Source organism: Cryptomeria japonica, chromosome 6 (genome assembly GCF_030272615.1).
Source record: "Cryptomeria japonica chromosome 6, Sugi_1.0, whole genome shotgun sequence".
NCBI lineage: Eukaryota > Viridiplantae > Streptophyta > Pinopsida > Cupressales > Cupressaceae > Cryptomeria > Cryptomeria japonica.
Genome location: NC_081410.1, coordinates 619,996,788 through 620,024,787, shown reverse-complemented (window position 1 = coordinate 620,024,787; position 28,000 = coordinate 619,996,788). Strand labels below are relative to the sequence as shown.

The 28,000-nt window shown below is 34.5% G+C and overlaps 1 protein-coding gene across 1 annotated transcript; it reads left to right on the top strand.

Annotated features, from left to right (window-relative positions):
• LOC131043641 (cation transporter HKT1;3-like) lies at positions 1 to 22,282 on the top strand. The gene is made up of 7 exons (XM_057976874.1): positions 1 to 961; positions 1,085 to 1,326; positions 1,492 to 1,540; positions 1,621 to 1,708; positions 1,837 to 1,990; positions 9,455 to 9,472; positions 22,250 to 22,282. The coding sequence occupies exons 1-7, from the start codon at positions 1 to 3 to the stop codon at positions 22,280 to 22,282; spliced, it is 1,545 nt and encodes a 514-aa protein (XP_057832857.1).
• Positions 22,283 to 28,000: the final 5,718 nt, after the last annotated feature.

The window sequence follows — 28,000 nt, the reverse complement described above, 5'->3', positions numbered from 1 at the left end:
ATGCAAGACATTTCACAAGAGAAACGAGGCACAAGGCCAAAGCGCTTTCTTTCTATTAAATATCTGAAAAATGTTGTTGAAATGCTGGCTCCAATTCTATCTGATCCCTACTGGATCCACTTTATCTATTTTGTTGCCATTTCTTTAGTGGGTTTGATTCCTTTGAGACTTTCACCTACTAAAGGCAAAAGATACTTGAATGTGCTTGATGCATTTTACACTAGTGTGTCAGCTGCAACTGTAAGCAGTTTGGGATTTGTTGCCATGGAAGATCTCTCATACTTCCACCTCGCAGTGATGATCATACTCATGCTTCTAGGGGCAGATGTCTTCACGTCCTCCTGCTCTCTCCTCCTTGCAAGGCTTAGGCTCAGGCTCAAGCTTCATCACTCAAACCTGCATCATCACTCAATGAATAGTACTCAAATGATTGGTTTGCATCAATACCAAATCACAAGTGATCATGGTAAATCTATAAAACACTTTGATCATTATCTCCATGCAAAGAATCAGATTAGAAGAGAATCAATAGTAAGCCCTAACAAGGCTATAGTTGGTTCCAAGGATATCATTGGTGATGATTTAGAGCAGCGTGAGATAAAGGATTCGAGAGAAAAGGCAGCAGAACGTAATGTTACAAGTGACGCTGAGAACGTCGTGGATGGTGATTTAGAATATGAAGCTCTTAGTTTTCTTGGCTATTTATGTCTAGGATATTTTCTCTTTGTACAGCTAGCTGGTATTACGCTCGTTTATATCTATTTTTGTGTATCGAAAAGTGGAGATAGGATACTCAACAATAGAGGCGTAAGTAAGTCTATGTTTGCAATGTTTATAGTGGTATCATCGTTTGCTAACTGTGGGTTCACTCCATTGAACGATAATATGATGCCCTTGAGAAAGCACAGTGTTTTGCTTATGATATTGGTGTTTCAGATACTCATGGGGAATACCACGTTTGGTCCCTGCTTCACAGCCACCCTACACACACTGCGCCGATTTTCAAGAGTGGGAGGAAGGAAAAAACTATATGAAGATCACTTCTTCTCCAAAGGATAAAATATGTGGCTCGTTCTGAGCGCAGGGGGATTTCTGACAATTGAGGTGGTTATGTTATTTGCGTTGCATTGGAATACGTTAGCTATGGATTGGCTCACGGCGGGTGAGAAGGTGATCGGTGGAGTGTTTCAATCTGTGGCTATTAGGCACGCTGGAGAAAACATTGTCAATCCTCGGCTTCTCAATCCTGCTCTACTCATTGTCTACATCGTCTTCATGTATGTTTTGTTCTCTTCTACTTGCTATTTAGCTGACCCTGTTCTATTGGTATCAAGCTCCTAACTTTTCACTACTTACGTAATTGCGATTCAACCATTGACATTTCTAGTATCTTAGGCCCCTTTTTTGTCGCTTTGTGATGAATTTTAGGTATATTTGAAATACACTTTCTTTCATTTTGATATATTGTAATGGTGATATCCACTTTATAAGGTGGGAGAAGATATCATGAATAAAAAATGGTTGTCAAAGGAGGAGTCAAGTAAGAATGAGGAGAAATAGATATTAGAATGCAATTTGAAAAGCTATTTTTGCATGATTCATGCTATCTTTTTATAGCAGTTATGTTCATTTGCATCACAGAAAGGCACAACTTTTCTCAAGTTCCACTTAACTTCAATGTTTTGGCTATCATCTTTGAAGTTGTCAGGTATAAATGTAATTCACCGATCAAAAAGCATTATTTTAACCCTTTTTTACATGTTTAGTTTGATTTATAATGCCACCACCTTTATGTAATTTGACATTTTAATATATATGTTTGTTTGGTGTTTACAATGCATATGGAAATGTTGGAATTTCTTTAGGCTATAGTTGTGTCCTATTTAACAAAATGTCAAAAGACCATTGGAAAGAGGTGTCTTATAGTTTCTCTGGGAAGTGGAGCACCAAAGAAAAACTCATAATTATAATGGTGATGTTCCTTGGTCGTGTTAAGGGAATCAAATCATCTTTGAGAAGAAAGCCCCACATCAACAATCTAATTTTGTGCACTTTTAGTTAACTGGTAGAAAGGCAATGCTATGGAACTAATTTGAAACAAACTATCATGATGCATAATGGAGCACGTATATTGTATAAATTATCCTTCCATGTTTAATTATATTAATGAATACTAAATCTTTCATATTTATAAACAAGGTTTTGTTCATAATTCACCATATAATTTAAAAAATATTAGAACATAATCTATTAATTTTCTTTATTGTTCATTTTATAATATAGAAAATAAGGTATTCAAATAACTATCAATTTAATGCAATGACATAAAAGATACAAAATATCAATTTTATAGAAGTAATGTTGAAAATAAAAAAGTCATCACAATACCTATGTGTCTACAAAGAGATAAATGTTCTTAAATATCCTTTCATATTTGAAAGGTCTTTGGACTAAGCTAAATATTTTTAGTAATTGTTATAAGAGAATAGACAAAACATTGATTAAAAAATCACCGTTGAAACTAAAGGATTGAGGTAAGTTTTCCATAATAGATCGTATGAAGAAATAATAATTAATTTGAACTTGTTAAATAGGGGCACCTAGTCAAATGCAAGAGTGAGATTGACAAATACTAAAATGATTCCTTTTATTTAAGTATGCAAAAATAATCCAATCAATTATATTTGATTTGCACTTTTATGTTCAACATGCAATGTGAATCACTCTAAATATTCTCTAAAATCATTATTACTATTATAATATTCTTAACATGTCTATAATATAAGGTTATATAACAGAAGAGAGGAATTTTTTTTTTTGTTATGAGAAAATAAAGTGATCGATATGATTTTAAAGAAATGGAAGAGGGATAGGGTTAGAGGGTGAAGAAAGCACACCATATAAAGAAGAGAGAGATAGTGAGGGAATAAGTTGTCTAGGATGTATTTTAGATTATATTAAGTGGGGAAGGGCTCCAACACATTATACATCCATATCAAAAACCACCAGTAATGAAAAATAAGGGCTTGGAGAGAAAGCCCACCAACAACAAAAAAATGAAGCGTTTAGAAATAGAACTTAAGACAACATACTAAAAATGTGAAGAGACAACAACCACAAAAAAAGTACTAGCCAAAAAATAGCACTAAGAGTAAACAGAAGGGGCACTACTTGAAATATATTCCTTTAGACACCTAAAATTGTCTTGTCTAATTAAATAAATATCTTTATTTATTTAATTATTTTAAGCCTAATTCTTCTATTAATTAAATAAATCTTTATTTATTTAATTAATTCATTTATCCTCTTCTAGCCTTATTTCTCATTTAAATAAATACATTTATTTATTTAAATTATCCTTTTCCTAAATTAAATAAATATCTTATTTATTTAATTGATCCCACTTCTTCTATTAATTAAATAAATCTTTATTTATTTAATTAAATCATTAACTTTTTCTACCCATGACACATGTCATTCATCTCTTAATTCATACACTACCCACCCTCTCATTATTTTCTTATTTTCTCTACCTACCCTCTAATCATAGCTGACCATTTATCTTTTACACCTCTTAATCTTATCCCTCCATTTCTTATAGTGTCTTCTATATAAGGAGACACTTTCTTCTTTATCAACCCTGATCAGTTGACTACCTGACTACTCTACTCTTTCAAACTTTCATATGCGATCAAGCCTACTTGCAACCACATTTCTGTTCTTTGTTGAGCTCTTGTGCACACATAAAATCTGAGAGCAAATATCTCAAGCTAGATCAATGGAGATAGGAAGAATTGAGATCCAAACCCTATTGGACATGTGATGGTATAATCTTTGTAATTTCATTTGATTTGCATTGTCTTAGGTAATCTTCATATGTTATGGTGGGTCGTTGTTGTTGTTCGGCTAGGGTTTTGTGGTTGAATTCATTTAGCCTTTTATTATTGTTGTTTCCACTTTCACCATAAACATTTTAGCACACCCTGTGGGACATGGATTTTTATTAGATCTATGTTTTTTGCAAGTTTTCCTAACCATATATTTCTGTTTTGTAAAACAATTTGGAGAATGACCTTGTGCAGCTAGGGTTTTGGACACAAAATCAAGATCTTGGAGAGATTTGATCTGATCTCACAAACGGCTGAGAATTTTTGTACCAAATTTTGTCTATAGGTTGAAGACAGTATTAAGAGCTCTCAATCCAAAATTTAGATTTTGTGGAGCTCATTTGCATTTTCAATGAATTTTTTATGATGTTTCATAAAAAATTAATTTTGAGAGCAAATTAGCAAATGTTTCAAATTTTCTTATATTTTTGGAAAGCTCTCTGATTTATACATAGGCTTTGTTCTTTATGATTTTAATTTTGATGCAAAATATTTCCTCAAAAATTGGATCTTTAAAAATTAGGGTTTTTCATTATTTTGATCAGTCTCACAAACGGCTTTGCATTTTTCCATCAAATTTTTTTGTACGTCAACAACATTATCAGAGGTTAGCAGTACAAAAATCAGGTTTTTTGGAGCAAATTTGAAATTTCTATGAATTTTTTATGCATTTTCATGAAAAAAAAATTTTAAGAGCAAATTAGCGAATTTTTTTGGATTTTCTTATATTTTTGGAAATAACTCTGATTTATACATAGACTCTATTCTTTGCTATTTTAAATGATGCAAAATAATTCCTCGAAAATCGGATCTTTGAAAATTAGGGTTTTGCATTATTTTTCTTATATGTCATAAACTGCTAGGAAATTTTTCAGGAATTTGTTTATGCAGGTTTGGAAGGCCATCAGAAGTGTCTAGTAAAAAATAATTCTTGGAGCAAATTAGCAATTTTTTTGGATTTTCTTACATTTTTTGAAATTTCTTGAAATTTTATAGGTGGTCTTTTTTTATGATGAATCAGATCTTTGAATTGGTCAAAGAAACGCATTGTTGAAGGCCTGTTTTTCACAAAGTCTTTTGGATCTAAAATTTACCTAACTTGTGTGCTTGTAGGCAAGGGCGATCATTTGAAACAATCCAAACTACTAACAAATCTTTGTTGCAGGATCTTGGCAAGGGTTTTTTTATCTTTATTGTGTGCTTTATTTTCATAAACTAGCAAACACTTCAATTGGTACACTAAAATTGAATCACTGTCTTTTGTGTCTTGAGCAATAGGCTCTTTTTGTTTAATCTTTAGAGGGCCTGTCTCCCTTTGTGGTAATTAGGACTACTAATTCGGAGAGAATGACACAAGTGGTAGTGAGGAAAAGCCATCCTCTTCTGAACCACTATAAATAATTGTATCCATGGTGAAAACTATGGATAACATGTGCTGATTAGTTCATACTGACACTATGTCTCCCCATAAACCCGTTTGATCAAATTAATTTGATCAGTTGTAGGGCATAACCCCTACCGGCTGGGAGCCTTCTGTATTTATGGAGCTAAAAGTACCACATGTATGGCCACACGAGCAGATGCCCTTACTAGCACCTTTTTGTTTTAGAAGCCAAAATCCTTCTAGTTGTTGGGGCAGGAGGTCAAACCTTTGGAGTGGCCCACATACATACAGTTTTTAGTAGAGATACAAAGTTCACCATGGGGAGTTTCTGTGGGCATTGATGCTTGGCTGCCCCGAGAAGTGAGTGTTGAGGGTGGAACCAGTGGGGTCAAGCATTTAAGTATCCGCTCTGAATAGCGTAGCCTCGAGCGAAACCCCATGTGGGATCAACAACTATTGTTTTGGCCAACCATAAGAATTGTGCTTGTCTTATTTTGAACAATCAAACATTCAAGATGAAACATCAAAACGTTGTGTCTTTTGTGTCTTCAAGTGTATGCAAAACATTTTTACATCAAACAACACACTTTCTTTTGAGTCATTTTGAATCGAAACACTTGCAAACATTGAGTCATCATCAACATTGTGTCATCTTGTCATGAGAAACAGTCAAAAAATTCAGATTTGGTCACAACAAACAACTTCACAAATTGAAAAACTTTATAGTCCAACAAATAAGAATAGTTAGTTTCAGACTTATTGAGCTTCCTAGGTTATCTCTCTAGGTTTTCATCTAGCATTCAACCTAGATTTGGGTCTCACAAAGTCCATCATTTCTTTACACCTTGCATTACATTCACATTTGTTTAAAATTGAGTCAAAAGGTGACTTGCTTGTCCTCATCTTACTTTGTCAACACACTACATACAACAATATTTTGCTAAGTGGTCCCTCATTAAGGTATATTACCTTTGGGTCTCATTTGGTCTTACTTAGAGTCAAGGTCAACTTACCTCATCAAGAGAAACTATCATCTCTTTGGAAGCCACACCTACTCTACTACATACATACTTGGTCTTACACTTTGGACATTGCAAATAAACCTCAGATTCATTTACATTCCATCCAACTCTTGGTCTTCCATACTCTGGTCAAGATCTAGTTCATGGTTGAAACTCGTTCCCAAAAATCTAGGAGAGAAGCTAAAGAGGCTCAAGAGTCTACAAATATGAGTGCCTATGAGTATGACAATGATGTCTTTTTCAATTCTAATCATACATACCACATTACCTGACATGGATGCCTATAGAAACATTCCAAATGTTGAGAACATGGACACTACAAAAAACAATGATGCACACAATGACAATATGGACAACTTTTCCGTACATTCAACAGAAGTGGAAGACTCCATTATGGATCCCTGTTTCAATAGATTGGTTGAGGAAATAATGAGGAGAGATAGACAATATTTCTTACAAGTGATGGCACAAAGTGGAGCCAAGATCCTCGTGATTTTGATATGTCTCAAATAATGGAACATAGACCTTTGCAACAACCTCACCTCAACATGGATCAAAGGAGGCATAATAGTGGAGGCAATAGAGGACCACATATGGTGTCTGAGTCACCATCATCTTTGTTTCAAAAACTTGAGGTCCCATACACACATGGTCAAGCATATGATACTCACCTTCACAGACCATTATGGAAGTCTTATGTAGAAAATAATAGTCAATCACATCCAATGTTAAGGACCAACCACCAAAGCAATTGGATATCCAAAGGCATGTTCAAAATTTGGACACAAGGAAACCTCGTGTCAAATTTGGGGAAACACACTAGAACAAACTCATGACATGCCTATAGAGTATGGTATACATGGACAAAACAGATATTACATTCCTCATCATGACTTTATACCAAGTGGTGCATATACGCAACGTCACTATAGACCTCCTCCATATGAACATGTGTATGATCAATATCATCCATATATGCAACATGCTCCTCCTCCACCCAGTGGTTCACGCATGGGATATGGTCCAAGAAGTCGGTCTCCACCTAAGAACAATTTGGAACAACAAATTAAGGACTTACAAAAGAAAATGGAGGACATAAATACATCGAAACCAACTTACACAATGAGAGACATATGTCCCTATCCATTTGACAAAAGCATTCCAATGCCTCCATTTCCTACACACTTTGTGAGACCTAAGTTTGATAAGTATAGAGGAAAAGGGGATCCTAAGGCACACATAAGATAGTTTTTCACAGCTTGCATTGAGGTAGTAGTAGAAGAGACATATTTGATGAGATTATTCCCACAAAGCTTAGGTGATCAAGCTATGGAATGGTTCTCCCAACTCCAACCTAGAATTAAGTCTTGGGGTGATCTAGCAGAGGCATTTATCCAATATTTCTCATACAACATAGAAACAGATATATTAGTCACTACCATGTGCAACACCAAACAAAGGGATGGAGAGTCTTTTTCATCATTTTTACAAAGATGGAGGAATCTAGCTAGCAGATGCTCTTGTGAAATTCCACAAAAACAAATGGTAGAGATGTTCAGCCAGAATGTTAACAAACATATTGGTTATGACCTAAGAAAAGCTTGTTTGTCCACCTTCAAGGACGTCATTGAAAAATGCTTAGCAATAGAGAAGGTCCTAATTGAGCAAGGCATCATCAAAATATTCAAAGAAAACAAAGAGGACTTTAAAGGAAAAGACAAGCCAAGATTTTGGAATAAAAATAAGAACACAATCAATGATGGTGTTGTTGATGCCAATACAGTACGACCCAAAATCATTTTTTCAAGATCAAGCTCTACAAACAATCAAGTGAATACTCAAACAACTTCCAAATCATGAAGGAAGTACAGCCCATTGGGAGAACCACTTGAGTTAGCTTTCAAGAAGGTAGTGGCAAACAAAATAATAACAATTCTAGATTTTCCTCCATATGAGCCAAAGGTCAAACCAAATTGGTGGAATGATGATGAATATTGTGAATTTCATAAAAGCAAGGGACATAAAATAGGAAACTGTCATTGACTGAAGAACATCATACAAGATGTCATTGATAGAGGTGACAATGAGATTGAAGGACACTCATCCAATCAAGAACATGAAATGTTTAAAGAACCATTCCCAAAACATGACAAGGGAAAAGCTAAAGCCACCGATGAGTAGACCAACTATACCATAGCATCCTATAACTATGATTCAACTACCAATCATATTTCAATGGACAATTATGTCTCTACCATTATCATAAAGGATAAAATGCCTGAAAATTCTACCCAAATACCTAAAGTTGTCCTAAAAGGCATTGGATCTTCTTCTGAACCTACCTCTAAATGTAATGTTACAACTCGTCGAGGTAAGGTTACCTTGCAAGGTTCTCCAACTAAAAACATCACTTCCTCATCAACCAAACCTGAGTATGACCTTGTAGAACAGTTAGGGAAAACACCCGTGCTTATCTCCATCCTTGAGCTTTTATGAATATCCCCCAAACATAAAGCCATTCTTGACAAAACTTTGAGAGACACTACTATCCCCACATATCTGAACATGGACCAGTTTCAAGCCATGGTGGGATACCTTTCCATTCCACACTCCCTTACATTCATAGAAGCTACTGACACCTCCGTGAGCCAACCACATTATGCACCTTTGCACATTGAAGCCTTCATAGATAAACATTGAATAAAATGAGTCTTGTTAGATGGAGGAGCTAGTCTCAATATATGTACATTGAATACTCTTAAGAAATTGGGATATTCTGAAAAAGTTGTGAATGCTACAAACAAAATCACCATTAAGGCATATGATGATGAAGAGTGTTCATCCAAGGGCACAATCACCTTACCTCTCGGAGTAGGACTAATTACAAAGGATGTGCTTTGTCAAGTCCTAGACCTCAATCTCACATACAACATACTCTTGGGACACCCATGGATTCATGAAATGAGAGCTATTCCCTCAACATACCACCAATGCATTAAGTTTCCTCACAATGGAGTTGAAGTGACTATCAAAGCTAATCCAAACCCATTCATATAAGACCTCAATCAGAAATAACAATCCCAGTCAATAGAGAAGCAATTCCATCATCAACATATGTGGATCCAGAATCCTTGAAACCTTTGACATCCAAACAAGAAGAGCTCAAAGAAAAATTCAAGGTTAAAGAGCTGGGATGTGGTGAGTATATCTTTCATGTCGATCAACTCCCACTATCTCCTAAGATATTTACTTGACAAGAACAATCTACTAACAATTTGCAATGCCAAGGAATTGGGTGTGAACCACTTAGTGTTGTGGCTACTAAGTCTGAATGCAAATCTCCTCTACTGGTGCAAGCAACTCTTGATATCAATAGTCCTAAGAGTGGCTCCAGTGAAGAATCTATTGAGAGTATCACCAACCCTCTTGATAAATCCCATAGCCTTACTATTTCATCCACATATTCCATTTCCAGTCCTATCCTAGACTTGGATCAACAAGAATTACAAAAGCCCTTACTAATTGGGGATCAAAAATCAAGCTTTGAAAAGAAAAATCTAAAATTCAAAACTAAAGAAAAGTCATTTAGTCCAAATCAAAATCAAAATATATTGGACTCTGCAAAAATCAAAGTCAATAATAAAACTCCTATGAAGCAAAAAGAACAAGAGATGATCTCCCCTAATATCAAAATAACTGGGGGCAAAAGTTCTAAAGTTTCAAGTCAAAAAGCATACTTGTTGATCCTATGTCTCCATCATGCTATCCTAAGTCTCCATCACTTCTCTTCATAATCACAAGCATTCATAACTCATCTACTTGTTGCACACATCCATCCCCTTTTGGCAATACATCATGGACCTTTAATAGAGCTTCCTCGAGGGACTTTGTTTTCAGGGATGCCCAAACTTCTTTAGGTGACATGCATATGGGCCTATGTAGTCCACACATTAGTAATTCTATCTCAGTTCCTTTATCAAGAAAGACAGTTACTCGAGCTACACATCATTCAGTCAAGGAATGTTGCAGTTACAATCATAAGGTTAAGCCTCGCACATTTGATATGGGTGACTTAGTTCTCAAAGAAAATCCAAAAAATCAGCAAGACAGACAGAAGAAGGAAAAATTTGAATCAAATTGTCTTGTTCCTTACATCATTATAGCAGTCTATGGATCTGGTGCATATCAGCTCTCAACTCCAGATGGAAAACCTTTGGAGGATCCAATCAACAACATGCAGCTTCACAAGTTTTACACATAACTCTTCAGCATATCCTAATTCAAAAATACAAAAAAAAAAAAAAAAAAAAACTACAAAAAGATCAAAAAAATTCAAAAAGACAAAAATATCATAACAAAAAAAAATTGTTACTTGGTGAAAACCTGGTGAACAGGGGCTTTGTGACACAAAAAATTGAAAACTTGGAAAAAGTAAAGAAAAACATTTTCGTCCAATGGTGTAAACCACTTCGGTGGCGCCCTGGGAAAATACCATGGTGAAAACCGGGTCACCGGCGCCATGTGTAGAGACATTTCTCCTCGTTCCTTTAGGATTCCATCTCATCCTTTCACTTTGCACACACTCACATCCTATTCATCCATAATAAACTTACACATTCCCATCATGGCTTGTTATTGATCTTCCTAAGATTGGTTAGCCATTCATAACAAATATTCCTATTCACTCCTTTCCATCCATAATAAATCAGCTCCTATCTGTGGCTACGGAAAATCCTATGTCTAATGAGGAGTGTGAAACTGAGAACATCACATGTTTCGAGGAGTATAGTCTCTTCCAATTTTCTTCAGTCTATCCGTGCACAATCCACAATAAAGCAACATTTGCATCACAATCCACAATAAAGTTTTGTCTTCTCCGTAATAAAGTATCAATTGCATGGATTCAGTCAGTTTTAGATGAGACACAACAACAACATTCGACTTCAACAAATCAAATCTTTCAGCAGACTCAAACAACATTATGGTTCAATGCTATCTATCCTTTTGTGAAAGTAAACATTGTGACCACAATCAAATAGACTTATGAAAGTGACAAGAGACACTAAAGTTGAGGACTACAGTGGATGTTGGTGTCAAGTCTTGATTTTCTTTTGATTTTATTTTTTGGTGACATGTCTTTTAGCTTTTCCGGGATTTCTCTAACTAGAGATTCAATCTCCAGGATGTCTTTGACTAGAAAGGCAAGGATGGGGTATCGTCACCTATTTTCTTTGTTGTTTATGGATTGTCTCTTAGTAATGCTATGACTTGTCCAAGGATATGAGGACACTGTGAGTCTAGTGTGAACTGGGGCATTCCTTGTTTGCGACTGTCTGATCTTCATACAAACAGGTACAATGACTTTCTGGGTCGAACAAATTAGTATTTCATACATATAAATATCACATTTACATCACATCCTACACACAACACATGTTAACACATTTTACATTTTCATCATGTAAATAGTTATTTGCATTATCATATTCATCTACATTTCTTACATTCACATTTTCTTAACATTAAAAACATAAAAGAACAAAAAATATTGCCTTCCATCATGTACATATTTGCATCCATATCATAAGCACCATATAGAAACATGCATCATAAAACATATAGAAGCATCACATAGATACACATGCATATAGCTGCCCTAAGGATGAATCATCTCAGATAAATCTATCAAAATCATGAGTGTCATGATACAATGATGTAAAAATACATATGGCTACAATCACCCAAAGGTGTCTACGTCATCATACAAAATGGTACAAAACTAATACATAGGGAGTCCTCTAAGGCTATGATGAACTCCCTCCCTTGGAGTCGGCTAGCCTTGACGAAGTCTGAGCCCTGGAAGGACCTGCCCTAGGATCATCTCTCCTGTCCACTCTATCTGGTGGTGGTGGAAGACCCATGACTGTACCGCTAGATGCCTATCTCCTGTCTCTCCCTCCAGAGGTCATCATCATCCATGATGGTCTCTGGAAGCTCCTATCCTGATCTGGTGTCACCATTACATAGTATAGGTCTCACCAGTAGGCTATCTCCTCCCCTACCCACAAAACATAGGCGTATTTGGCCCCTGTGTCTTCTACTACCTGCCTCCTTGCCCTTAGTGTTGTCTCAGCCTCTATATAGCACTAAATAGCTTGATCCCTCTCCCACTCAGTATCCCTCAGTTGTCTCCTGAGCCTAGCTGTCTCCCTATCCAAATCTTGGATCTCATCTGCCTATCCCTAGCAGATATCCCTCAAGGATAATATCTCATCCTCCTCCTGTCCTCTCCCATTCAATAGCCAACCCTCGTGTCGCCCTATCCGAACAAAGGAATCCACTAATCACTCCTACCAAAACCGTTAGTAGTGTCAATCCTATCTGTGTCATGGTGTCCCACGCCACATGTCCAGCCCTCATCTCCAGTCTTGGATCCTGAAACACTCGTCTCAGTGCATCCCTGTCTCCATCTCGATCATAAGGAACAAGTTCCCCATCGATCGGTATCCTCAGTATCTTGTATACATCCTCTAAGGTGACTATCATCTCACCCATCGACAAATGAAAACTACAAGTCTCTGAGTACCATTTCTCAGCCAGCGCAGTCAACAACCCCATGTTCGCCCGAAACTCAGGCACATACAAAATATGTCACAGGCCCATAGCCTGAACTGCTACTCTATCCCCAAGTGTCAGCTCTGCTTGTAAAATTTGAGTCGAAGGGAATCTCTCCTGTGACTCCAGCATAGGTAGGTCCTCCGATAGTCAAGCAAATCAACTGTGTCAATCATCATGGCATTCCCTGTTCATCACAAAATGCTGCTTTTTATCCTAGTGCTTATATCTATCATATGGCACTCTATTCTAGTGACACTCACTATTCAACACAAAGTGTTTCTTTTATCCTAGTGACACTCACTGTTCATCACAAAGTGTTGCTATTTATCCAAGTGGTGCTCCTTGTTCATCACAAAGTACTACGTGTTTGCACTCCTTGTTCATCACAAAGTGCTGCTCATTTTTTTTGCACTCCCTATTCATCACAAAGTGCTTCTCATATTTGCACTCCCTGTTCATCACAAAATGCTGCTCATATTTGCACTCCCTATTCATCACAAAGTGTTGCTCTTTTTAGTACTCTCTGTTCATCATAAAGTACTATTTCTTGGTACTCCCTGTTCATCACAAAGTGCCTCGATCTATCTTATTCTAGGGCCTCTTCTTGAATGTATCCTCTTGAGTATTTTCCTAATTGGCAACGTATGTTCTATCACAGAATTGTCAATCCTAGCCCTATCTACTATCCTGGTCTTCCCTAGAGCACTTGCTTGAGTGTATCATCTTAACAGATTATCCAATTGACAACGTATGTTCATCACAGAACTGTCGATTTGGCCTAGAAGCCACAAATGCACGTTTAAGACATAAACATGCATTGAAGACACAAACGCACTTATTCTAGCTAGACGCGCCTGGCACCAGCACAGACATGCCTTAGCATTTTTTGCCCTTTCTTGACATACCTAAAGTACATTTATTGCGCTACTTAGCATGCATTTATGACAACAATTAATGCAACAAAATAAATGGAGGTTTTGTGGTACTTAGCGGCTCTCCTGCATCTGTTGGCCTCTGAAATCGGCGAACAAGATCGAATCTGGGAACCAAAGCCATCGTTGCTGACTACTCTTTTCTCTCTCTGCACTCTGATCTCTTAGGTGTGTGGATGACAATGAGGATGTGTTCCCTCGTAGTCGATCTTATAGACTACCCTCTATAAGATAGACTACGAACTGACTACTCTACGCTTTCGAACTTTCATATGCGATCAAGCCTACTTGCAACCACATTTCAGTTCTTTGTTGAGCTCTTGTGCACACATAAAATCTGAGAGCAAATATATCAAGCAAGATCAATGGAGATAAGAAGAATGGAGATCCAAACCCTATTGGACATGTGATGGTATAATCTTTGTGATTTCATTTGATTTGCATTGTCTTAGGTAATCTTCATATTTTATGGTGGATCTTTGTTCTTGTTAGGCTAGGGTTTTGTGGTTGAATTAATTTATCCTTTCATTATTGTTGTTTCCACTTTCACCATATACAATTCCCATCCATGAAAAAAGTGAAGAGACAACAACCACAAAAAAAACTACTAGCCAAAAATAGCACTAAGAGTAAACAAAAGGGGCACTAGGAAATATATCCCCATCCAACGAACATCTGCTCTAGCTTGATTTCCTAGGTTGAAGAGGCATTAGTTTTTTTTCCTCTAGCTTGCTCCTCTTTCATGTTCACTATAGTTCTTTTCTTTTATCTTTCTCTATCTTTCTGCCAACTATAACTACCTCCATAATAGCCCTCTACATTAGGTTCTAATTAATTCTAACCATACTTTAAAATCCACTCTTGAAACATGATCGATTCTCTATTTTTTTCACACCCTAAGAAACTTCGAGAGGTTTCCAAATGGTCAACTCTAGGACTCATATCCTCTAGCTTCGTGATCGGCAAATACCAATCCTAGGGTTAACTAGTACCTCCATAGGTTGTATGGTCCTCTTCTTCATATTTTTAATCCTTGAGAATATTTAGACATTTTAATGCATCTTTGAATTGATTCTCACCCAAGTGAGACTGAGAAAAAGAGTCATTTGGCACTAGGTTAATGGGCTCCTTATTACTTTCCTCACTTCTATTTGTAGCATTTCCATTTAATATGGAATCTTCACACTATTCACCAATTTCATCATAGCAACAAAATACTTAGCTATGGCCATGATTTTGGCCAACCTTTCTAACCTTCGTTCATTCAACAAATTGGTTCTATCCTCCTTGGTGAGCTCACTATAAAATATATCGATGGAAGGGGACAAGGACGTAGGAAGGCTATTTTTAGGGGACCTATTCACAACTTTACCCTTTCCACTAGAATTCTTAAGACCAAAGATACCAGAAGTATTAGTGATATTTTTAATTTTAACTAGTTTCAATTTAAGGAATATGTTGCTCACTGATGGCGGAGTGTCACAATCCAAGGTAAATTGTTACCTCTTAAGAGTGCACTGGAGAGCATTGCATATGAAAGTGGCATGGGAAGATGATAGGGCTTCATCAATGAAATAAATTTTACGCTTGATGGGGATTTTTATCATGGCCTTGAGAAGGGTAATGGGGTAGTGTGGGGTTGAGAGAAGGCATATTTTGTAAACAATAATTGAATAATATATTAGTCAAACCCTCATCTAAGTTTTGATTAGCCCTTTTTGCAACACACTTATCTAAAGATGAAATTAGAAAGTAAGGAATGCTAGAAAATTTATTACATCTTAAGTGGTTAAGAAGGGGGAAACAATACCCATATACAAAGAAAGAATATACTAACAAACATTGAGGAATAAAACAAATCTTGAGGTTTTAAAGATGAGAATGATTAATGAAGAAATAATTTATCAAAGAGGAACTAGATTGAGATGGTATTTACAAAGTGATAGAAAGGGTAAATATGCAATATCCACAAGAGAGTAAGAAATATCACTGGTTATAAATAAGAGAATATGAAGACAGAGTAAGCAAATAGAAGGAGAATAGAAATCATGAATAAACATAAAGGAATAATATTTTCCCACTAAGAAAATTAGTGAAGCAAGTGGACCTATTGTAGATTTGGCATCTTACAACTCTTTACTATTTTATTCATTAAATTTCTATATCTACTCAACATACTTGTGCAATAAATATGGACACTACCCCTGTATGTAATTTCTATAGAGTTTGTAGGCATCATCTAAAATATTCTTTTCCCAACATTCTTCATTTGAATTAGGTTGAGTATTATCTAATATAGATTTTAAAAATATGTAATTTAATTTTTATTGATTTATATTAGGCGCAAGGTATGGCTTACACATATGAATACATAAATTTTCTAGTGTTTAAATATTTCATACATGTCATAGGCCTCTCTATAGAATATTTCTATCTTATCATGTAGCATCTAGAGATAATTTCTAGACTCTGGTCGTTCTTAATGCATAGACACATAGATCCAATGCAATAGTTTTTGAGGCACCACTAAAAACACATAGCTTAACCTCTATCTATATCTAAAAATTATGACAAGTTATAAGACCTCAACTTGATTCCTTTTCCTCTTAGTCAATATAATATATAAACATTGTAGCCAACACGCGTGAATACAAATGATGTTTAAAAATGGGAGAAAAAACAAAAAAAATCAAATGAAACCATTATACAAAATAAAAATATATAATATAATAATTTGTTCAAGGTAGCCTTCAATATAGTCCATAATGATTTTATAAAGCCATTTATTTTCCTATCAACCATCCGAAAGTAATTGCAAGAATGTAACTTCCCACAGTAACTAACTATTATTAATTTATTCTAAAACTATAAACTAATATAATTAATGTAATATCCAACATTCCCCCATTATTACATTTATCCAATTAAAAGTAGAATATTACAATAGTTAAATTTAACCCTCATGGATAGTTTGATGAAGCCCCTTCACCAATCCCCCTTTCTCACACGAGAAAAACCAAACTAACTCCATTAGTGGATCTCACCACTATATAACTTAAAAACATCTACACAACATGAGAATACTTAAAGAGTCTTGAACCTCCATACATAATGAGAGATCAACATTCCTTTTAAAATCCACATCTCTTTTTACTCTGTTGAATCACCCAATCTTGTACATGAGAGGAAAAATATCTTCTAATAGTCCAAATCGCTTCTTAGAGATTCAAATCTCTCCTCTAGGGTTGTGAAAACAATCTCTCCTATACTATACAAATGAACCCCGACCAAACATAAATTCATTAATTTCACTAACAAGAAACCTTAGAATGTGAGAGACCCATTTTTAAGAAACACTCACAACAAATCTCAAGATGCCAAATCCCCTCTTTGTCAGGGACGCATATACTAAAAAGTGCTTCTCATGCAATGAGTCAACATAGAGCAAGAAGTTAGCTTAAGATAATAAATTTCCTTATGCCTCTATTTCATCTAACCTCTGATTGGACCTTATTACAATCACTTCATCTAATATCTTATTTGTCTTTCTTAAGCATGAGAATGTAAATATAAAAAAATATATTAGGAAAAAAAAGATGGATTGGTGAACATAAATATTATGCAAATAAACCATGTATTGTATGACCATATTATATAAAGGAGATTTGGTGTTGGGTTAAATTGATAATACACCCTTAAAATCACCAAATTAACCTTATAACATCTTATTTTCCTTATCAATCAAATTAAAAATTATTAGACTTTATGTGCAATGCAAAAATAATACTATCCAGGACTTTCAATAACTACCATCAATAATATACTTCTTATAGTGCATAAAAAATAGTATCGAATATATTTTGTTTCTTGTCTTATATGAAATAATTATCTTAAGCATCTACTAACTAGGCTATTACAATAGATAGAATGAACCAAAACAAAATACCTAGAGTTCATTCCCTTACACATTATTTTACCCTTCCTTGTTTTGGTTTATATTATATTCCTATAATTAATTTATTTCTATACTCTATGCTCTCCTCTCTCCAAACTATATCATGTCTATAGTAAAGAATCACTAATGTAGTTGAATCGACTTGTATTCAAGGCCTCATACAAATACAAAACTAATCTTCACTATTAACATACATATTAGACTAAACCAGTTAGATAGCATAGTTGCATTACCCTTGAATGATTGCTAATATAATGAAAATATATTAATAAAGAAAAGAAACTATAGTATATAGGTGAATGGTGTCTAAAAACCTAGAGGGATTGCAATGATCAAGGCTTATAGAACTTGTTAACAATCATGATTAAACTTTATCTCTAAAACTTTTCCGCTTTGTATGATTCATAAGCCACTTGATATTATATTTTCAAGGCCTTTATTCATGTATAGGATAGATGCATCAAACCTAAATCACTTCACCAATATTTTTCCATTTTCTTGACCCCAAACCAAAAAAAAGAAGAATCATTTTTATTTCATTTGGATGGTTGTACGCAAAATAAGGAGTTCCCTTCTAAAAAACTATGATGGAAAAGAAACTCTAAATTACCTTATTTTGTCTTAGACCAATGGTCCTAAGAATTTAAGTTTGAATAATATAAGTAAATAATATTTTTTTAATGGTTATCTTGATTTTTAGACATCCATTGTTGTATAATCCAAGGTGTTGGAATTCATTTAAAATTTTCTGAATAAATGTTTTAGTTTTCCTTTTCACAAGATGATCACTAGATATCTTATTTTCTCTAATACCATATTAAAAAATGGTAGAAAATACACAAACAACTATCTTAAACCATTACATAGAATTAAAAAAATATAATAACATATTGATTTATTTTGGATAATGTTCAATATAGTACATAACGGCTTGAAAAGTCATTTAATTTCTATAAGATTTAGCTGAAAGGCCACCCAAGAATGCAAATGAATGAAGGAAACCAAAATAGAAATAAAATATGAGCTAAATAAACTACATCAACTCAATAGAATGCAAAGCATACAATGGATGAGAAAACTCATATGGGAGTGATGGGTAAATATATATAGCACTTACCACCCAAGAGACTAAAAACACAACCAATGTGGGATAACAGGAGAGAGTCCCTAAGTAAGCTTAACTAAGTGTGAAGAGAGATATAGTGAATAACTATCTCATTAAGAACTAGATGGATAAAGAACCTTGTTCACACTAACACCTCCCTGTAAGTGCAACTTAGAGAGAAATGTAGACAATAAAGTAAAGATGGGTCCCAACAACTAGGCCTGATGAGGTACCCATATACAAAATATCCTCTCAAACAGAAAAGGAAGGAGAAAGTACAATGGGAAAAAACTCCCTCCAAGAGAAGAGGAAAATACAAAAAAATCTCAAAGAAGAATGTGAAGGACAAAACCCAAGGTGAGGAAAAAATTCCCCCCATGAGAGAAGTTGAGAGACAATGTACCCCCACCCCACCAAAATGTAGAAAGTGCACCAATGGTAGATGCTCACACTTGGATGTAGAAGATGGTCCATGATCATTAAACAATGTTCCTCCCCTTAGGAAGAAACCAAACCAAAGGTGTATGAATTATTTCTTCCCATTCTTGAAAGGAAGATGTAGGAAGAAATCTAATGATGTATGTAGTCTTTCAAAGTTGCTCAAGTGTGCCCATGTCAATGATAAAAGTTGTTGCTTCTAAATAAGGTGTACTAGGCCACATTTCTGAAAAAGATAATCCACGATCTAGCATAGATGAATGTAGAACAAGATCCAAAGACTCAAGTGGCTCCTCTAATGATAAAGAGATCTACTCCAAATGATTTACATGATTATCCACAACCACATCAATCTCTAAAGAATGATCATGTTTAGAATGAAGAAGAAAGAGGGTCAAAGTATTCTCTCACAACAATTGAAGAAGGGTCATCTTCATCATAAAGATGATGTATGTCATCAATAGTGTCTCCCAATTCTTCAAGATAGGGCTCTATAAAGAAACTTGCAATAGTTGTCAAGTAGCCATCACAAGGAACTATATCTGGAGACAAGGTATATCCTACTGCACTAAATCACAAGAAGCCAAATATGTAGCAACACAAACATAATTAGGAGCAAAAATAGATGTGATCTCAATAGGAGGAGATGAAATGAAAGGCTCAAGAATTGGAGCACATGTGAGAATACCCAAGTTCAAGTAACCAAACTTCTCCTCGGTATTTAAACCCACATTAGAAGTGTGAACATTATCTGAAGAATCAAATTCATCAATAGGAACAAAGTTTGAAAAGGAGTACACCTAAGATATATGATCCACCACCCTAATATAAATGATCACTCCACTTTCCAAGTCTGTGATGATATTAAATCAAGAGCAAAATCTAGAGTCTTCCTTGTTATACCATGAGTGATTTGATAGATGGAAAGGAGAATATGTATCAAGTGATGTACATAGAATACATCATTGAAGGTTGAATCACTAATATCAATAGATCCCTACCCAATTACATTCATATATGTATGATTTTTCCATCAAAATAGATTGTTTGTTGCAAGGCTCAAATGATGAGAAAATGGAATGCAAAGATGGGCCATATGATGAGAAGCTCATAAATATAGAATCTCTCTCCCTGAGTCATGACTTGTAGTAGCACAAAGATCTTGTCCTTTGTTCTTACTTGTCCCAAAAGTGTAACTCTTTTCTTTGTCAAATTCTACTTTTTTGGAAGAAGAAGTTAAAGTAGAAATTCTAGAAGGCAAACTGATTCTAGTCTTCTCAAGAAGATGCCTCAATTCATCAATGCCCTTCTTATAACAATAGTGTTATTCATATCCTATCTTTTTGAAAAATGGATAATTATGCTTCTCCTTCTTAAATGATTCCCTTTTAGGAGAGAATGTAGAATATCCTTTGTTGAGAAGAGAAATAGGTGTGTATTTTTGGGGCACATTTTTCATGTGCCTAAACTTTTTGTGGATTCTTCTTGAACTTCTCCTATTTCTTGTCTCATTTCTCTAACAATTTTTGTCCATTTGATTGACTAGCCAATAAAGCCTAAGACTAAGATGGCTTTAAGAGACCCATGGATATAATCTTTCCTTATTCTTGCATCAACAATCCAAAAAAAGAAGCAAAATAAGGCATAGTATAAGTAGATCCCGTAGTCAATCTATGTGTATGAAAACTATAAACAAAAGCCGCATATTCATGTCCAAGCTTGTTAAGAGTACATAGGACAAATTTAATGTCCTTTTTCTCTATGCCACATGCTTTACATTGTGTTCTCAAATCATTAACTTTTGTTGCAAATTCTTGGATATTGTCAAAAGACTTAGGATCAAGTTTCATTAATTGTTTATCAAGTTGATATCCCCTAACTTCATTAGTTGTCCCATACAAAGTTTTTAATTAGTCCCATGCATCATGTGAATTATTACAACCATCAAGTTGAAACATTACATGAAGGGACACTAAAATCCTAAGACAACCTAGAGCTTTTGTTGGTTCAACCATCCAAAGTATTTTATCCTTAGCATCTATGAGTTTACTTATCTTTTGTTCAAGCATTAAGAAGTTCCATATAATTTTTTTACATGTGCTATAGTTATAGTGTTTTAGCAATAGAAACATAGAATTACCCATTTGTGAAAGGAAGGGAGAACATGAGCAAAACAAAAATAGTCACACTAAGAGACCCCCACTAAATTACTAAATCAAGAAGCCCCACAAAATAAGAATGATTTAGCACTTTATATGTAGTGAAATTACAATGGCCACTAGCTATACAAAGCTAAGTAGTCTTGATTTCAATGCCTTTACAAGTTCTCACAAAATGAGCATATATTGATATTAAAAATTTAGGAACTAAACCAATTGAAATAAAAAACACTACTATGCAATACTAAAAAAAAATATGCACTTTCAAAAAGTATTCATCTCAATCCGAGGTTGTATGCAAAAGATATGGCAAAAATAATTTACCATTAGCGATTCAACAACCTATGGCACAAAAATCAAGGCACATTTAAAAATCAAGTGATGGAAATAAAGGTGGTCATACAAAACTTTGACATAGAAAGTAATGTATCAATATAGAAATTGGGCACAAAAATGGATGTAGTTGTATGGAAATTTGACACAAAAATCAAGGTGGTCGTATAGAAATCTAGCACTAAGATTGAAGTAGTCTTACAATAATTTGGCACAAAATGAAGGCGATCATATAGAAACCCAACACAAAAATTGAGGTAGCTATATAGAAATCTAGTGTGGAAATTAAGCTGACCATATGAAAATCTAGCTAAAATATAAAGGCAAATATGTGAAAAATTCCTAGAAACACAAACCTGAAAAAAAACCCAAACAAATGTTGATCTCTGATTTTGAAAAAATTTATATGGAAATAGGGGTTTTTGGGCCTTTTGGATGCAATGACGTAATTTATTTTTCCTCAAAGTGCCTTGATTTTTAATAGCCCATGAATATTTCTATGAAGCTTAAAAATCCTACAACTAGCATGCAAACACAAGAACCCCCTAGAAATTAGTGTTTTCTCCATAGGTTTTGATTTATCTAATTCAAGAGAAGAGCATACTAATTAAGTGTGAATAGAACTATAGTGGAGGAATAGCTAATAAATAACTAGATGGATAAACAACCCTATTCACACTAACAATTTCCTATAAACTATGTCAAACTACATATTGGAATGTAACTTCCCACAATAAATAATTATTTATTATTTATTCTAAAACAATAAGATAATCCAAATAATGTAATATCCAGCACATTCCACAAATATTTACTACAACTAATACTAACAAGCAGTACTATCATGTAGGTCATGCACGTCCTTCTATGTTTAATAATGAAATTTCTCTTGGGCCATAACATTTTTTGTATGATATCATTTGTTTGCAATATTATAGGAATTAAAAATTTATTTTTAAATTTTTATAGTTTGCAAAGTGATTTTCTAGATTCTAAATACACATAGTAATATTTATTTTAATCAATTTTACTACTTTTTGTGATATTTATATAAGTATTTTTGAAGTCAAACTTTACCATTTTAAAAGTCATGATATTTTAAGGAATTTATTTATGACCTCTAATTTTCTATCTAAGATTTTTTTTTAAATGTAAATATCACCATGTGCTATACATAGTAGAATTAATCTTATACCCCTCTAAAAATTACATATAAGTGCCTATTATTTTCTCCAAGGATTATGTTTACAACATTAATACAATTGATTGGGGTTTATAAGGCATGAGTTAAGTTCCCATTACCTTTTCTTTGTAGTGTCCTATGTATTTGTAATGAATGTAAACAAATTTAGGTAGTATGAAGATCTAACTCCACTTTTATTCATACATTGGAATACGAAAGAACCTAAATGAGTGATTGTCTTTGACTAACTATCGTGAAAGAGAGTCGAGGAATAATTTTAGGGTTTCTATTCCTTTGCTTATCTATGAAAGGGAATAAATCAAATGTGAGGGAATGACAAACTAAGCTAATAGAATGAATCAAACTAACTAGAACAACAACAATACTAGTATGATATAGAACAAAGACTGATGCAACAAGTACTAATCTAGAAATGGAAATTTGATGTGCGCCTAATACTAAAAATAGATCTTGATCTGACTAGACTGGGGTGTTGGATGCTCTAGTCCCAGTGACCGAACTAAGCTAGAATAGGCAAGTTTGCAAACTAAGTTGATCTAGACCCTGTCTGTCAAATCTAGAGCTAACTAGGGAGGACTAGGGCACTAGGCGCCATGTTCCTGGAGGACTAGGGTGTTGGGAGCCCTAGTCCTAATGGAATAGGGTGCTAGGCACTTTCTATTGAATTTTGGCTAAATGCTTTGTCTCTGGGTCTTGAAGCTATTTTGATCTTCCAAGTTGGATACCTGAAACTTCACACAAGAAGGAAAGAAAGGTGGGTTGTGGATAGGGGTTTTCCTTAGGTCACACCTCGGGTTTGGAATTAACCCTAATTAAAATAGAAATTGAACTTGAACTAAAATGGAAAAGCTTTCCTTTTGAGGGAAAGGTTGAAATATTTGAATGTAAATGATTATACCTTCAATAGGTGAAGCAATGTTCTTAGGATAAGTCCTTCATGTGTTGATGCAATAACATGATAAATCACATAAAATCCATCATGAAATATTTATTAAAACATAATATGAAAAATCCTTGATGTTGTTTTCTGCTCCTTGAATCAGATATACTCTTGAATTGATTATAATGTTTGCATAAACTATATAGTTGTTGAAAATGAATTGAGAGAGATGCCTTGTATAGGGTTTTCATAATTAAATCACATTTAGGCTAGCTTAGAATTAATAAAAATTGACACAAAGTTGGATTTGAACATTATAATACCACCAAATTAAGCTCTCAAAATTTGGGGAAAAATGGTCAGGACCAAAATGGTGGTCGCTATGGTCTGATCGACTTTTTTTCAATTTTCTAGGGATGCAAGATATCGTGAATACAAAGTAAAATCCAACTTGGTGGTTCAATACAAGGTGTTTAGATATGTGAAAATGTGCCTTGAATATTGAAATTAGGACATTATTAGGATTAGTTAAAATAAAATAAAAAGTGCCACACCTAGGGTTAAGGGCCCAATTTTATGATATGCACAAATTTTTTGAGAGAGGAATTTTTATTTAGTTAAATTAATAATTAAATACCTAAAGGAGCCTTATAAATGAAATGGGACACACTAGAAGACAGGTGCTAACTTAAGCATAGAATTGGACAACCTTAATTAGAGGTTTACGATTTACGATGCTACATTTAGCCCCCACTTGAGCAAAGTATGATCTTACGGTCATACCCTTGGTAAAGAAAAAATGAATAGATAGATCATCTTAGAGAAATACAAACTAGAGATAGGATAATACTGAGTGATGATCAAACCTGCAAACATAGGTTCCTATTAATCCATAGAAGTAACCTCCAAGTATATAATCAAGAGAAAACAATGTTAGTACTAAGAAATAAGGCTCCAAGTCAACTAGTTGAAGAGACCTCGATAATCAAAATGTCTCAACTTCTAATATTATTGCTAGCATGTTATTGTAAGAGCACAAGTGGACTTATAGAAATAAAAAGGACGTACACCAATTGAAAGCATAAGCAACCATGATCCAATGCTACCAAATGTGTTTTGCTATGGGATCATGGGAGAGAGAGAAGGAAGATGAATTCCATAGTCTAGCAAGATGCATCAAGCTAGGTGATCCATGTTAGGGAGGAGAGTCAAAATAATCTAGCCATGTTTTTCTAGTTCAACTCATCCTATTGCAAATGTTGTCTATTTTCGGGCATGAAGTGTCTCATGTAAGACTTTGATTTGTCTAGTTTCAAGAATGAACACCAGATATAAGACAAATGATGCATAAAATAAGCATGAAGCATGAGGATGCAATAATCCCATGTTGATAAAATAAAATAAGTATTAAGCATTAGGATGCAATAATCCCATACATGATGGATAAAATAGGGATGAAACATGAGTATGCAATAATCCCATATTGATAATTGATAGTCGAAAATGCAACTAGGAGGCTGCATATATGTGCCCCCTTAAGATGTCAAAATAGTCCTATGTTGATGTCTTAAGGTAGATAGAAACAAGGACACCTACCTTCAATACCAAGGAGATATCTACTAATCAATAATTCATACATTCCAAGATAGAAAGAAAGACTATTGAATAGGCTTCATTTCTTTAAGCAAGAAAGAGATCATTGTAGAAATGATATGTTGCAACAAATGTAAAGGGATCCTTTTGTGGGATGCATGATAAAAGAAGGAGGAAGAGATATTTGGATAAATATATCTACCTCAAAGTGTAGATGAAATCCTTAATAAATATGACATCTTGGAAGGAGAAGGAGACTAAGAATACACACCTTCTTCAATCTTTAGGAAAAAGTGGATTCTGGGTGAAGGATTGCACAATTTCACTATGGAGATATTATTCATAAGAGATACAGTACCATTTCAAAAAAACAATAGATCCTAAATAAGTAACACACATACATTCATATAAAGGACAATTCTATGCAAGAAATGATATCAAATTATGATATATATGACTCAACACAGGAAAAGAAAATATTTGGAAGAAGAGAGAGAGTTGAAATATTATTCTTGTCCCCAAGCATGGAGACAAGGAAACCAAAGAGAGATTGTTATGAAATACATACACTCTTCTAAACTAAGGAAAAGATCCTTAGCAGGGATGCATATCACAATATAGAATGGTTCATTATAAAATATACCACTCAATAAGAATAATTTGATGAATTATTATAGACTTTCAACACTAGGAAGATATCCAATTAAGGATATGCTATTATAAGGCAAGGATAAGATCCTCATTAGAGATACTTATTCGAATAAGAGGAAGGAGATCCTCATTAGGGATACTTATTCAAATAAGAGGAAGGAGATCCTTAATAGGGATATACACCTCCACAATTGATAAGAGATCCTTAATAAAGGCACTACTTCACAAAGGTAAAGTGAGTCCTTAGAAAGAAAGGATAATTGAAAGGATATTCTTGCCCCCCAAGCATGGAGATAAGAATAAAAATACTATTATGTTGCTACCAAAGTATGATTTCACTTGAAATTGTACCATCATGAAAGACAATGAACCCCCAATAAAATACCAATGTCACATAATGAGGAGTGACATAAATGGAACTTAAATGTTATGTAAGAGGAAAAATAGGAGAGTCCAACTCATTTCCATCTAGTAAATTTGAACGGTACCAGTTACAATAAGTTGTTGAATTTTATCTGCTAAATCATGACATTAATTAATGGCATGGCCAAGGATTTGATGATACTTACATAAAGAAGGATTGTGTTGATTTTTCTTACAATTTTCTTTGATTTTATAGAGGGAGAATAATCAAGTTGGGTTCAAGAAGTTCATACAAAATACTGTCTTATTGTTTATGAAAAGTTGTTAGAAGACATAGATGTATTCAACAATGGGAAAGGGGATGTCAACAAAGGAGGACTTTGGAAACCTAGACCATCTTGGGGAAAGTATGATGTATATATCTCATGACCATCAAAACTTTGTTGCACACATCCTAAACCATGTTCATTGTATCCATATGTAGAATTAGATATACGTGTTGAAATGTATAGAGGAGAGGGTTGTATCCATATGTAGAATTAGATATACGTGTTGAAATGTATAGAGGAGAGGGTTCATGGTTAGTGTTAAAGTCTAAGGAGCCCCCATCATCATCATGTTACAAGGTGCGTGCCCTTAATATCTTTGGGTTTTGTATCACAATGCTTGGGTTTGTGACATGGCTTAACCACCTCTTGTGGATTCTATAAGTCTAGTGGTTGTATCATGCATTAACAGGTCGATCTTTTGGTGCAACAACAATTTTACTTCTAACAAGTGGTATCAGAGCCTGGGTCATAGGTTCAAACCCCCTCGCTTGTGCTTGGGGGGATTGTCACAAGGTGTGTGTCCTTGGTCACCTTGTGTTGTGCAACACAATGTTCGGGTTTGTGACATGGCCTAACCGCCTCTTGTGGATTCTATAAGTATAGTGGTTGTATCAAGCATTAACATGTCAATCTTGTGGTGCAACAACAACCATACTTCTAACATATCAAGACATGTGTTGGAAGGATAGGTGGGAATTGATTTAATTATTTTTTGGATAAATGACACACAAGGCTCCTTCAAGGATTCCTTCTTAGATTGAGGGATTTTATACCCATTGATGGAAGGCATAAAGTCTAATGTACCCCAATTCTTTTCTAAGGAAGCATCATTGATAAGAGATTGTGTTGTTGAATGAATCATATTATTACAGGGATAAGTGCATCCTACTTCATCAAAAATAAAATCATAAAGACTAGGATTAACCTTGATTATGTGAAGTTCATTGTTATATATGAATTTAATTGTTCAATGAATTGTAAAAGGGATTGCTTTCATGGCAAGAATCCACAGTCTATCTAGAAGAAGGTCATAATTAAGATGGCTGGGCATGACATTAATAGAAGTAGGTAAAGTCATGAGTCCTACTTTGATAGGTAATATGACTATTCCAAGTGACTCTCTAGAAATATTATCAAAGCCACAAAC